General features: G+C 42.4%; 1 protein-coding gene across 3 annotated transcripts in view; it reads right to left on the bottom strand.

Annotated features, from left to right (window-relative positions):
* Positions 1-418: 418 nt before the first annotated feature.
* Positions 419-13,725, bottom strand: part of ex (FERM domain containing expanded) — a 76,609-nt gene continuing 63,302 nt past the window's right edge. For all 3 annotated transcript variants that reach the window (XM_022843021.1, XM_022843024.1, XM_022843019.1), the window contains 5 exons: positions 6,061-6,182; positions 4,038-5,655; positions 3,420-3,697; positions 2,961-3,196; positions 419-2,674 (listed from right to left, as the gene is read on the bottom strand). In XM_022843021.1, the coding sequence (XP_022698756.1) occupies positions 2,449-2,674; positions 2,961-3,196; positions 3,420-3,697; positions 4,038-5,655; positions 6,061-6,174 (2,472 nt within the window). In that variant the 5' untranslated portion in view covers positions 6,175-6,182 and the 3' untranslated portion in view covers positions 419-2,448. The remainder of the gene's footprint in view (positions 2,675-2,960; positions 3,197-3,419; positions 3,698-4,037; positions 5,656-6,060; positions 6,183-13,725) is intronic.

Below are 13,725 nucleotides of genomic sequence, written 5' to 3'. Positions count from 1 at the left end.
GTTTTTCATAACTGAATAAATTTTACTTTGAGAATATCTAGCTTTAACAAGACGATTCTATGTGGCAATAGGCATTCAAAGGGATGAAATTATGGAAGAGGAAGTTTGATGGACGCGCAGCTTCCCACTGAGAGTTCACATAAAAGCCGCCCTTCTTATGAGACCTATCGTTGCTGAAGTTTTTTGTAAACCAAAATTTAGAGCACTTGTACAATCCAGAAGCTAGAAGAATTTTTTTTACATAAAAGTTTGAAAACTACGTGTGATTTATATGTTAACGTTTTTAATATTTTAATACGATTTTCATACCGTATCTATTTGTGAAACTTGTGTTCTTTAGTCCAAAATTGATACATTACAAATGGATTACTTATATATATATATGTATCTGCTACGGACTGAAATAAAAAACACCCTGTTGACTCCTTGTTTCTGTCGTTCGTTAAATACTTTGTCAGCTTTGCGTTTATTTGGCACTCATATATACAATACATTCTTATTGTCATTCGTAACGATGATGGGCAACTTAAAAAGTCTAGATAATCTTGACAACTTTGCCGAAAGACCCGAGGAACGAAATAAGCTGAATAATCTGCCATTTACGTTTTTCCTAAAGGAAATTCGTATACGTTTTGTTCTAAGTATGTGCGCTGGCCAATCTATCTATTTTATTGCTAAACCGGTAACCTGACCCGTCACCACCCTGCATTTATCAAGTTTTATCAAGCCTATATTCGGGTCGCCTTCTATACAATGTGTACAGCTTAATAAGTAGCGCTGCATATCAAAATGACGACGCCCTCATATGTAGAATCAACAAACTCGTTTCCTCTTTAGTTTAAGTTGTTTCGAAAATAGTCCTCAATCAGGAAAACACCGCTAGTACAGTCATAAACAATGAAAATCCTTCGTAGGTGTATTCTATGCATTTTCTTTCCAAACATACGATCGATACGTACTGATATATTTATATCTTTGCGTCAAGTACGACTAGAATTCAAGATTTCTCATATCAATACTATTGTGTGAAAGCCGGGCCGGCGATTGGCGATACGACGACGCCAGCAAAACGGGTGATTTACGGGGACGTCGAACTTGACAGAATCAATGCCCAATGGTTGATTATTACTACTGTGTGAAAAACAAGCGTTTTTCTATCTGCCCTGTAGTCGCAAACCTCATCAACGCTCTTTATATATATATATATATATATATATATATATATATTGTACAATGTAATTCGGCGGTAAACAGTATCTTCGATGTATTGCTTTGATGCCACATGAAAATGTTGCTTCTACAGTTACAGTATTGCCCATGAATGTGCTTAGTACTTCGTGTCAAATACGTACAACCTTTATGGAAATCTTACGTTCCTCATACAAATTATAAAATCAACTGGAATTACGGTCAATACTAACTATATTGTATCTGAAGGGCTATTGGACTTGATCACGCTGTGCATCAAAGGCATAGCGGCAAGTCGAGCCTTCAGCGACCGCGGGTTAAGGGATACTCAGATAACGACAGGCTTAAAATTTCCTGCAGTATCCTAGATTTCGATGTCATTGTGAAACCTTTTTAAGCCTGTGTAATGCTTCTGGCAAGGTGTCATTAGCTACTTGGGAAAGAGAAGCTTGTTTTGCCAGATCTATTAAAATGGAAAGCCTCTCGACACTAGGAAAACCTCTTATGACACTGTTGCGTCTATAGGTGCCGTTTTTTCCAAAGAATGCCAAAAAATAATAGAAAAGAGGGTAAAATTTCGAAACCTACGCTACTGGCGCGGACTTAATTGTTAACCTTCTTGGATGCTAATTAACTAGTTGTGCTCGCTTCAAAGGCTTACCTGAGCAGGAAGAGCACTTTTAATGGGTCCTTAGAAATAACTAGACTTTTAACAATAGCAGCTCAATAGAGAGTGGCCGAATGATGATAAAGTCAGTCTTTTACATATTCATATTAAATTCTGACTTCTGTTTTGGTTACCATTTTTTGACATAGATGTATGTGTGTGTTTGTGTGTGTGTGTGGGTGTGTTTTTGTGTGTGTACATAAACCATTTCTCTTTTCTTGTATCCAACTTGTACTCTGAATATTGATTACGGATTTACCAGTCTATATTACCTTAAGTATCTATCCATACGCCATGCTATAACAGTTGTCCGTGAACTCGAGCTAGGGGTCCAGAAATGACAGATCCATGATAATAAGCCTGAGCTATGCGTGAACAATAACGAATCTATTGTGACGAAATTATGCTATTCCGATACACATCAAAGTTCACGATACTGGCTCTTACATCATGGCAGCCTTTCCAGTTAACTTCGGCAACCATTTGATCACAAACACAGCGGAGTACGTAAGCGCATAGCGGCAGCAACGTCGAATAATAACTATGCTGTTGATGCGCACAGACAGTCCAGCTGAAAACCCTGGGTCGACAATTCAGAAAACAACCGCTTTGCGATGTGAGAGCTGCATGTTGGGGTTGTTGTTTTCTTGCGAGAGCTTATGAGGGATCATTTGACGAAGCGGTGCCGGTGGATGTGGGATGGCCGATAGCTGGGTCGTCAAGGCCATATTGCCCAGGGACGTAAACTTGAAAAGACCACCGGATATTGCGGGAAGGGAACGCGGCGAATCGGCGAGCAGATACGAACAGTAACTGAACCTGTAGGAATCATAATGCAAGTCAACAGTGAGAGATAGAACCTAAAGAACGGGTTGCTTAGATCTGAGAAGGGTACCGCGACAAAGCGGTGTATGTTGCAACGCGTAAATCCAGGTAGAAAAACTGCGAAGGTGTCCTTTGTCTATGTCTGTGCTTTTCAACAAACAGAACGTATGTTCCCAAAAAAAATAAATATAACAATTAGCATCTGCACGGGTTCGGTTTAAAAAGGGTGAATCGAAAATCCATACATATCGAAAATCCATACATTTGTTTATTTACTAACCTTCGGCTATCATTAATGCCTGCTGTGGGATTCTGGCGCAGGTTTGGTACCGTTTTCGGTATCAGGGACCGATCCTGACACAGCGCGCTCATGAAAGGCAAGTTATGCTGTGAGGATTTGAGCCGCACCTCATCTAGAACATCTGCGGAGTCCAACGAGTCCGAACTGACGTTTACGCTTGCCGCTGGTGCTGCGATGGAGCTGTACGACGTTAGATCGCATTGCGACTTTGCCAACTGAAGTAAGAAGTGGACAATTTCGTTTATATGGGCAATCTAAAACACTTAATCGTGAGACTTCTGGCAACGAATCATACCGAAGCATCATCTGAACAGATGTGAAGACCAATTCGTTGCCTTCAGCCATCCTATTAAGATTCAAATGTATCATATCCGAAATGAATAGATTTCTGTTTAATACAACACGAAAAATATTAACAAAAGCTGTGCAATTACTAACGTGTAATAGTTCCGGCTCAGAGCACACTTTGTTGTTCGGATTACGCGAAAGTGATGAAATGCCTATTTTGGTGCGCGGCTTTACCGGCGGAGGTCGCGGTTTTTGGTGGCCCGCAAACGACGTGCTCCGAGTAGCAGGTTGTGGAGCGCCACGAAGTTGCGCGTGCGGATTCTTCAGGTACAGAGGGGTGGCCTTCTGAGGCGTGCAACTGTCCGACAGATACTCCTCGGAATTGGCCTTCATAGCATCCACGTATGAAACAGCTATCCGCAAATCAGCTAAAAGATCCATCAGATCAAGGTCATGAACATGAAGCGTTTGTATCATTTCGAACACAAACTGTGAGCTGAATATTCTCCAATTACCGCATTGGTTCGTATGTAAGCCACCTCAATTTATGCAAATTTTAATCCTAACCAAGATCCGTTATATATTTACGATCCTATTAGCGTTATTTTCGCTTCTACCCCCGTCTGACAAGCTCAAGAAACACTTTTTCCACTTCCTGGAATTTTACGGTTCAATGTTTACACTAATAGCGCCATGATATTATTCCTAAAACACGACTTTATACCTTGAATTTGATCATTATCTTGCATTAGCTACAAAGAAACTTACTTTGTGGTTTATGATGATGATAAAAGGAAGCATTGGCTAAGGCAATGTTATCAAGGCTGATCGCTTTATCCAACGTAGATGTTTCCGGCACGGACTTTAGCAACGACGTTGAGAAATTAATTTCATCAGTTGATGCGAGACACCTCGAGGAGTAACCGCTACCCCTATTAGTGATCACGTACGACTGCATCGCGTCGGGCGTGTTCGTTCCACGATGGCCCCCAGTAGCGGCCACGACATTTTTTGCTGAAAGCAGCTTATTATGATAGCTGAGATTGTGCTCAGATAGCGCCTTTTTGTTAAGGTTCTCCAGGGTGCCGTAATCAGAGTAGCCGCCGCTCGTGTCTTTGTTCAAGTGTGATGATGGTAATGATTCGAGGGACACAGCGGCTGGAGCGGGAGAGTCGTCCTCTTCTTCGCTTTCTGGCGACTGTGGTTTATCGGACATCACGCCCGATGTCGTATTTGATGAGCTGCTGCTTATTACTGATATCCGTGGGTCGCTACCGCTCAACGCTGGCGAGCCATGCCGACTCAATGCGCTATTTAATGCGTTAGTACCGAGAAGCGCGCTTTTAACTGAAGTTTGTGTCCCACCATGGTGGACGCATGGACGGACTGTTTCGTCCGGCTCGCAAATGTACGACTCACGATACTTGGTCACTCGGTTGCGACGTTCGACATTCCGGAGCTCCGCTAGACGCGGCTGCATCACCATATTGAACTGGTGAGTACGTTTACACAGTTCAAGAATAGAGCCGGCGACCGCCTCAGAGGGGCAGTTATAGACGAACTTGAGCAACTGGCGACACCGTCCCTCCAGGCGAACCTCGAATCGCCGCCGGTCAAATGTCAACTTCGAAATGTCCGACCAGGGAAATACCGTCTCCCTTGTGATGACAACGTTACAGCTTTGACAAGCTAGAACCGGTGTTGTAATCGGCTGATATACCTGAATTCCCTGTGCTGACACGCCTAGTAAAGTGAAGTCAAAGTTGGACTTCTTCTGTTGTACCCGATAAACATGCATTGCGAACTCTTGTGACTCCTTGATGAACGCCAGTTGTGCCGACCCTCGATTGAGGTTGCGGTGATCCCGATGCATGAGTGGCAAATTAGCAACAATAAATGACTCGCCAACGGTCTGGACAATGTTCCAGGGAAAATACTGGTTAGGTTGAAAATATCGACCTCGATGCCTCGCCGGATCGTAGTTCCCGAGGTCGGCCTGGAGAGCTAATGATGCCAGAATAAATGCTTTCTCCTGACTCATAGCCCAGTCATGAGCCAGCAGATTCGCACGGACATGTTGATAATAATGCTGACACGCTACCCGATCTTGCTGGACGAACATCATACAGTCTACAAAATACTGGATCCGCAAGTGTAACGTGATCAACGGTCGACCGTGACCATCCAGCCCAGCTGAGGTCGGTCCCTTCCATCCTTTAGGCGCAAGCTTCGCCAGTCGCGCCCCCTGTTCGACGAAACAGAACTCCGGTGACTCGCCAGTTACGGCTCCTGATTGCACCTGCTTGGCCAGGCCAAACAGTTGCGAGTCAACAATGCCCAGGTAACAGCACAGCTGATCGAAGATGTCCTGCACTGTGCATTTCAACTGCAATGCCAATATGGAAATAGATACGAATGTATGTCATACGTGATCCTGAGAATGGCATATGCTAGCTAGAAGAATTGGGAAATGAGTGACTGGCATAACTAAATAATAACAATAGGTTAGCCATGTAGGAAAATGGTATCGTAATATTATTTTGACCGTAAGCGTCCTGTTATGTGTCCTTCCAGGCAGCCCAACGAATGATTTTAGATATTTGGATAGTCCCCTGTAGCATATAGTAACATTGAAAGCAAATCGGCTAACGGACAGTTGACGATTGTTCTGTTTATTTACAAAGGCTTTTTTTACACTGTAATCATTATAATTTACCGAAGAATTTATCGGTTTTATTTATAAGTTACAATCGGTGATGAGAATGTGAATAGGACGAAGAGAAATACCAACCTCAACAGCGAAGTAGAGTGTCTGATTGGTGAGCAATTTGATGGCGACATATTTACGTCCCAGGGGCAACGGTGCGTCGCAACGGGTGAATACTGATCGAAGGTTTCGCCCCATCCTCCTGCCTGAAAGGTTCGAAAAAAATGAAATACTTCAACTAGAGTCGGTTTTTTCATGGATGTTGCAGACGTTTAGAATTTTTCGTGGCACATTTGGTCGTCGTGACGCGTAATTATACGTCTGTGGCGGGCAATTAATTAACCTTTTTTTGGTGTCTGTGCAAGCACAGTATTTTTCAGCCGACCCGGACATTCACTCCTGTTCAAACCGTTCAGAGCTGGGTTAATGTAACAGTATACTTTCCCAGCCATTACATTCTTTCACACATGAATTTGTCCATCCACTTAAAAATCGACTGTCAATAACTGAAAATTTGATTTTTGTTTTTGTCACTGACATGAATGGTAAAAGTATCTTCGCCCATTACCCATTGTAAATCCTCAATTCTCAACATCAATTTAATACGCAACAAGTTCTCCAAGCATCCATTCCGAAGAGCTACACGGTAGTCGCTGGATCTTTTATTTATGCAGTCGATTTATGCAAAATAAAATTATTTATACTGTTTGAATCTTCTTTTCACACAACAATATGGTTTCGTAGATTTGGTCGTGGCATTCGATATCGTCATCTTCTACCTACAGCTTGTCATCGTTCAGCTCAGCGCTATATGCACATATATATATATACGAAACACCTAGTTGGCGTCGATTCTGTCCAGCTCCGAAAACAACCACTGGTTCGTCTATAACCGTGAGACATCGAAAATCCTTGCTTCCACCGTAGCCACACACCCCTTAGCCTCCATAAGCTAAACAAACGAAAGTAAATGAGAAAAAGGACCGGGCCAAATTGCGAGAGGGTATGGGAGAAATACATGTGTTGTTCTTAGTCTATTGTTTTCCCACACAGCAACGTTGCCGCATACATGACAACATGTTGATGCCGCCTGACGCTGGGATAAATAATCGAATTTTTTTTTTTGGTCCTTTTCGGCAGGTGGCAGCTAACACGACGCAAAAATATCTAGCACCATTCTCAAGCTGCGTGGCGATCTATCGTCTAGTACAGATGATCCACACAGATAAAAATAGCAGTGGTTCTCTAGGGGGCTTTTATTCAGATATGAGCGCCTGCGTACAAAATCACAGGTTCTCATAGACTCAAGTCATCCGTAGTAGCATACTATAATCGCGTTGCGAAGAAATCATTTTAGCTGCCTCGCCCACCAATTTCCACCGACATCGTCTACCAGCTACGATATAGATATACGAATCAAGTTCGCCCCTAGGGATGTAACTTTTGCTGCTGTGCTTACGACCTAAGTTTAGCTGAACAACTATTTTGGACGACGCTGTAATCAAAGCTTGTAATTGCGATTTGCCGTTGTGCCACTGGCTAGGATCTAGGAAAAGAAGGATCAACAGGAACGGGCGCAGCAGGAAGTCAGTTTGCAGACACGTTATTATAGCGGGGCAGAACTCATTTGGCGGTCGAAGAGTCTTCACTTTAGTAGTATCTATCAAGTAGCAGAAAAGTGAAATGTAGTAAAAATAAAAGTAAAGTAATGATCGTAAGTGTCAAAAGTTTCGTTAAGACCGTTAACTAACTTTTGCCCTATTCTGCATATATCTATCCACGTATTGATTTTTTTTTCCGTTACGAAATCGTTTTTTTATTATTTCATTTTCTTATTTATAATCGATTTCTCGATATTTAGAGGGTCATCCCAGGTACTATATGAGACACTAAACTGATACGAAAGTTGCCACTTAAACACAACTTTGACAGCTGTCTGTTTTTTTTCTATTGGAGAAATGGTAGAGGGCTGCCATAGAACTAGCTCGTGCCCAGCGATTTCCGCATGATCTCTTACGAAATAGTTAATTGCCCTTGGGTAAGCGGACGTTTGCCACTGGTTCAACGTAAGTTTTGTTCGACTAGAACGAATTATGGTAGCGAATAAGGGCAAATGTTAGTTGGCTTGGCAATGAATGGTGTTTTAAGATATTCCTTGAGCAAAGCGCTTAGATGTGCTACAAATCGGTGCGTGTGTGTAAGTGAGATAACTGTTCACCAATAGGCATACATACAGAGATCAGTTTCTCCCAACCATGAACGACGGCGCCAATTAGTTACAGCAATTTTGTTTTTCTTTCAAAAGTAAATGTATTTCTATGTCCGCATATGAATAAAGTCGAGTCAAGGCGTTACACGGTAACACGTCTTCTTCATTTGTTCAATTACAGGATACAAACAGGGCTGGTGACTTTCGTTCCGAGTTCCGACAAATTTATTGATTCAGGTCAGTTGTGTGTTTGTTTAACACTGTCAGCGTCTCCCATGCAGAGATAGCGGTGGTGTTCAAATGACGGTGACACCTTCACACTGATAAGTACGGCGGCTTCTATAGAGAAGATGTTTAGCTAGCACGATAAAGTCTGATTCTACATAAAAAGACGACAAAGGGTAGCGAGCAGCATCTCGTCATCAATTGTCTAACTATATCATCAATGGAAGGATTCCCGCTGGAATTTAATACAAATTCCTGGAGGAGTTATTCTCAGAGATGGCCTCACGTAGACAAAATGTACAGATAAGCGGAACAATCATTATGAGACAAGGAAATTTTAACTTATTTCAAAGCTAAAGAATAGACACGCCTTTGGAGGCCCGTCGCCGATACAATGCGACATCCGTCACGTAAATGCATGATCAGATGGACGTGCTCAACTTTGAAATAACATTGAATTAGATAAGATACATACGCGAATGAAGAGGCAACTTGAGAATATTGTAAAATTGTAACAATGTGCGATGATACCGCAATATGGACGCATTCGCCTTGCGTACACGAAGGAATGAGTTGTACCATTTGAATATATCCTAAAATAATGAACCGGCATCTGCTTCTAATCCTGCGAATCTCTCGCTTTATATCAGGGATTAATGAAGAAATAAGATATTTTAACTATTGCCCGCATATTTTGGCTAGTTACCTTTGAAATACGCATAAATCAGAATGAATTTTGCGAGCGTGCCTTTTTCTGAAAGAGTATAATCTTGACGTAAAGGAAGCATACCTAGCCATCTTCTATGGGACGCTGCACTTCCATGTTGTCGTCTGGAAAATATATTCCGCTGGATTTTCTATCACAGCTTCGACTGGTAGGTATTAATATCATGTGACCTAAACTACTTAAAGCCCAACCTTTGTTTGCCGATAGCTGCTATTTGTCTTCGCCAGCTTCGGGTGTTTTCACTGATTATTATTCATCCCAACTTAGAGCAGCTCTTCAGAAACGTCGCAGAACAACTCGATCATCGTAGGTCTGCCGGCTACTACCGTTTCTATTCGATCGCTTGCCATTACGATCGATACAAGCTTACCGATATACTATTATCGTTACACGCACTACTAATAATAGCTGTTTGTTTTGATTGTTTACGCTTGTATCCGTTATTATTTCATGTTCAATTCATCGATTCTGCGCCTATGTTATCGTCTCAAGGCTACACACTGGTCGACTTGTTTTATGTCGAACATTTGCTTACTAGAGTCGCCGCCATCTAGCGGTCGCCCGCCATACGGCCTCTTATCCCATTCACTCGCCGTAACTATTTTCGATCGCATTGCTATCTAGCCATTAACCATAGCATAACTGTCCTATCGAGGCAGGACCTACGGCTAAGGTGCCTTCGAGCGGCAGGAGATAGAAACGCAGCGGCGATAGATTTCGATATAGGCGCGCGACAGCGGGCGGAATCTTTTAAGCTGCTTCGCTTCCATCTTTCGCCTTTTGTCGATCGAATTTTTTTCTGACAAACAGAAAGTCGCTTCTGAAGGGAAGCGAGCGCCGCCAAAACATTGGCATCGATGAGGAGTCGATGGTCGCTAAAGGTACGTCTAGGCCGCCGCGTCTCTCTTCGATCTACGAATGAAATGTTATTGCTTTAGGGCAGTAGTAAATATATTCGTGTATTCGTATTTTAACAACAGCTGTCCCTGCAGCCGTCCCATACGCGCTAGCAGCGATGTTCACTTTTATTTAAGCAATTAATAATAATAATAATAGTGATGATTACCATTTTTTGCCCTTACGTCTCGTCATTCTTTCATCCATTATTTCCCCTTGTCGTACGCATGTGTGTGTTAACTGTTATTTGTCCCTGGCTCGTGTGAACACCAAATTGACGGGCCAGCGCGACGAAACCCAGGCGGAATCAAATTAAATAAAACGCTGCCGATTTTAATGAGTTAGTTGATGATGCGGACATCGCAGTAAGGTTTACTTAGAAAACGCGCGTGTATAATAACTGGTAATGAAATGAGTGAAATGTTTATCAACGAAATCTTACCCACTGCAAATGATCGTTGAAAGTCTATCATTCAAGACTATCTGACCATGATAGGGCAGGTATTTAACCAGTGTCTGCGTTAATTCTTAACTTGCCACCTGTAACAATTGAGAAATTTTCACTCAATAACAAATTTGTCACACGTACGTTTGTATTATCAATCGAAGGACGTAGTCGGCTAGAGTTCGTAGTTAAGCAGTCTCGATTTGCGCCGCAGAAACGTGGTGTTAAATTAAAAAAAAAAAAACTTATTCATTAGGTGTTGTTGAGCTGGTTTTTATATAGTCAAGTTATCGATGCCGTCAGCTTGCATCGGTCGGTCATTAGGTTTAATTTCACCCTTGATATTTTTATTGCTTTTCTAATAAAAATCTGACGTGTAGGACGCCATTTTTTTTTCAAGTGTTTCGATTTTCACGTCCGGGAGTTAAGTCGTTAAGTATTACGTCGAATACCTGGCTTTTTTGCTCATCATCCCGAGACCATCCTAATTAGGGCTAGTTTAATTCTCCGAAGCAACAAACTAACGAATATGAAAGCAAAACGATTCGATTTCGCCATATCCAACCTCATTTTCTCTGCGCAGTTGTACACGCATACGGTTCTGCAGAACTAACAAGACCAGAGAGCGTAAGGTGAAGGGCTTGCGCTTCTGTCGGCGAGACAATTGCACAGGGTAGCTAACACCTTCGTCCTCCTGTCATACGGCCGTCTGCTCTTGGCCAAGAGCCGATAGCCAACTCAGCCTTGAGTCCAATACGTATACATGTATATGGAAAATCAATGGGCTACAGTGTGCAATAATCTCGACAGAAATGATGTCGAGCGTCAGATCGTTCGATTCCATGGAGTGATCCAACTGAATTCATCGACTGATTAGAGTTTGATGATGATCGCTGACCGACCGAACATTCCGCGAATTTTACTTTCGATTCAGAGACCAATGGTTGCTGGCTGTTCGCCGCTGTCAGATCTTATCTGTTTCCTGATCAGCTTTTATACGGATCCCCTCATCTATATTTTACTGCCAGTGACAGCGTCAAGGGCAATCATTGCACGTCGGACCCATGCAGCGAAACAACGTATCCCGTCGTCCTTTCGATTCCTGTTTCATTTTTGCATAGATCAGCGAGACAGCCAAAGAGAGGTTTGGAGGTTAGTTCGAATCGCAGGGTGAAGAAATACTTGGCGGGCTTAACACATACGCACAAGGAATCGATCAGACTGATCGCACAACGTCGTTGCCAGTGTACGTGAAAAACGTCAAAGCGTTCTTGGTTTGGTTACAACAGTGGCAGTAATAGATTCAAAGGGTTCTTCTGTGGAAATTTCTGCAAGACAAACATGTTTAATGGCGTACTTAAGAATAGCAGATACGCGATCCAGTTTCGTTATGCGCTCGACTGTGATATGACGATTTTAGGGAACGGTGTAGCTTGCGCGGCTAACGCAAATCTTCTTGAATACGTGGTAACCGTGGCAACCGTAAATATGCAGTTATAGCAGTAATTCACAGATGCTTACCGCGGGAGTGCATATTAGTACCATGACACTTCAGAAATCTGTTGGTAAAAAACTAACCTTAAATAGAGCAAACGCCGCATATAATACTTCACATCGACGCTGACACCCCGCCTACTAGGCCCAGTTATGTCGTAAGCTCCCTTCCAGATGACCCCGCGGGTTTTTCGCAGACGAGCTATTAGAATTTTCAATGAACCAAGCTCGCTCCTTCTGCGTTCATACAGTCAATTGACGGATAAATGACATTCTAAAATGGGTCTAAAGATACAGGTTTATTAAGCTGTCTAAATACATACGATTAGCATACACAAACGTATCATCAGTAAACATTACGTTCGACCACGTATTAGTGGTTCGCTACCAGAAAATGGTCGTCTACAGATGTCAATTATTCATTTTCATCCCCAATAACCGGCAGTAATTGCCAAAACTCATTGTGTTGACTCCGATCTTCAGCTGTCGCCAATCCATAGACGGCTGTTCCGGATGGATGGATGGCAGAGAGGATTGCGGTGGTTGTTTCCATTATTGTTGTCGTTGAGGCATAAAAGATATCATGATTCTGGCAGAATTCGACGATGTCGCCATACCCGTGTCATTTATTTAATGGTGCCTTGCGTATGTATGTGTCTGTTTTGAAATTGCATAGCTCAATGGTAAATTTAGGATATTTTTAAATATCGATCTCGTAGTGGATAGATGAACAGTCGACGTATTGCCTATAGTTGTTATTATCGTATGTCTGAGGCGATTCGTCAATACAATTGTCCGCGATCGACAAGCAAAAACAACGCTCAGTACACATAGATAGCTAGAGTATCTTCTCTATCTAATATTCTGAAGATTTAGAAAAACGACAATCTCTTCATAAACAACTCAGTGCGGACTCTAAGTATAAAGTCTCTTGTGGACATTTTTTTAAATGACTATCGCGATCGGCACATTACTAGAAGTTAATCTAAATGAACTTCGACCAGCAGCAGCTACGTTCCTGTTTATGACGGGTTCCGATAGAGCTAACTGTATCCAACGTGAACGAACAACGACTACTGCCCCCCCCGCGCAGGCGATCGAATCAATTTATCATCCAATCACTCCATTCACCGATCTATTTTTTTTTGCTCTATCTATGTTTTCAGTTTTCAACGTATTTTTGCATTTCGGTACGTGCAACATGCACATATTGTGTTTGACGTAAGCAGGCGACGGCAAGATACCGTAAAAAGATCTAATAACAAATGCAAAGCTCATGAACAGCATAAATGATGCAGCAGTAACAATTACTTCTAGTCGCCATGCCCTTATCTAGCTAGCAGTTAACAGATATACGGTCCGGAACATTTTCGCTCGGATTGTATATGAATACAACCGTGTCACGAAGAAGACCACGAATAGAGCTATGCTGATAATGATGAGCATTCTGATTAGTATGATTCCCTGTTCGCCTACCCGCTAGGGCGGTACTGAACACGGGAAACGCTTTAATACGCTAAACGCCTTCACCGAAGACGACAAAACGAACGAAATTTTCGTTAACGTACAATGAAATTGGGAACAGCGAAGAGTGGTAAGGCTCGTTCTTCGTGGGTGGTGCTACCAGTCGCCCCTACAACATAGTGTGATCATATACTTAGGTCAAAGACTACAGAATATTACGATTCTCTATTAGTATTGCATAGGTCATGAGATAAGAGCAATTGCTGTCAGAGACCTGAAAGGCAGAAA

This window comes from Varroa jacobsoni, unplaced genomic scaffold, assembly GCF_002532875.2.
Source record: "Varroa jacobsoni isolate VJ856 unplaced genomic scaffold, vjacob_1.0 scaffold_1034, whole genome shotgun sequence".
NCBI classification, from domain to species: Eukaryota; Metazoa; Arthropoda; class Arachnida; order Mesostigmata; family Varroidae; genus Varroa; species Varroa jacobsoni.
The sequence above is the reverse complement of the archived record's forward strand: the minus strand, read 5'-3'. Positions and strand labels throughout refer to the sequence as shown.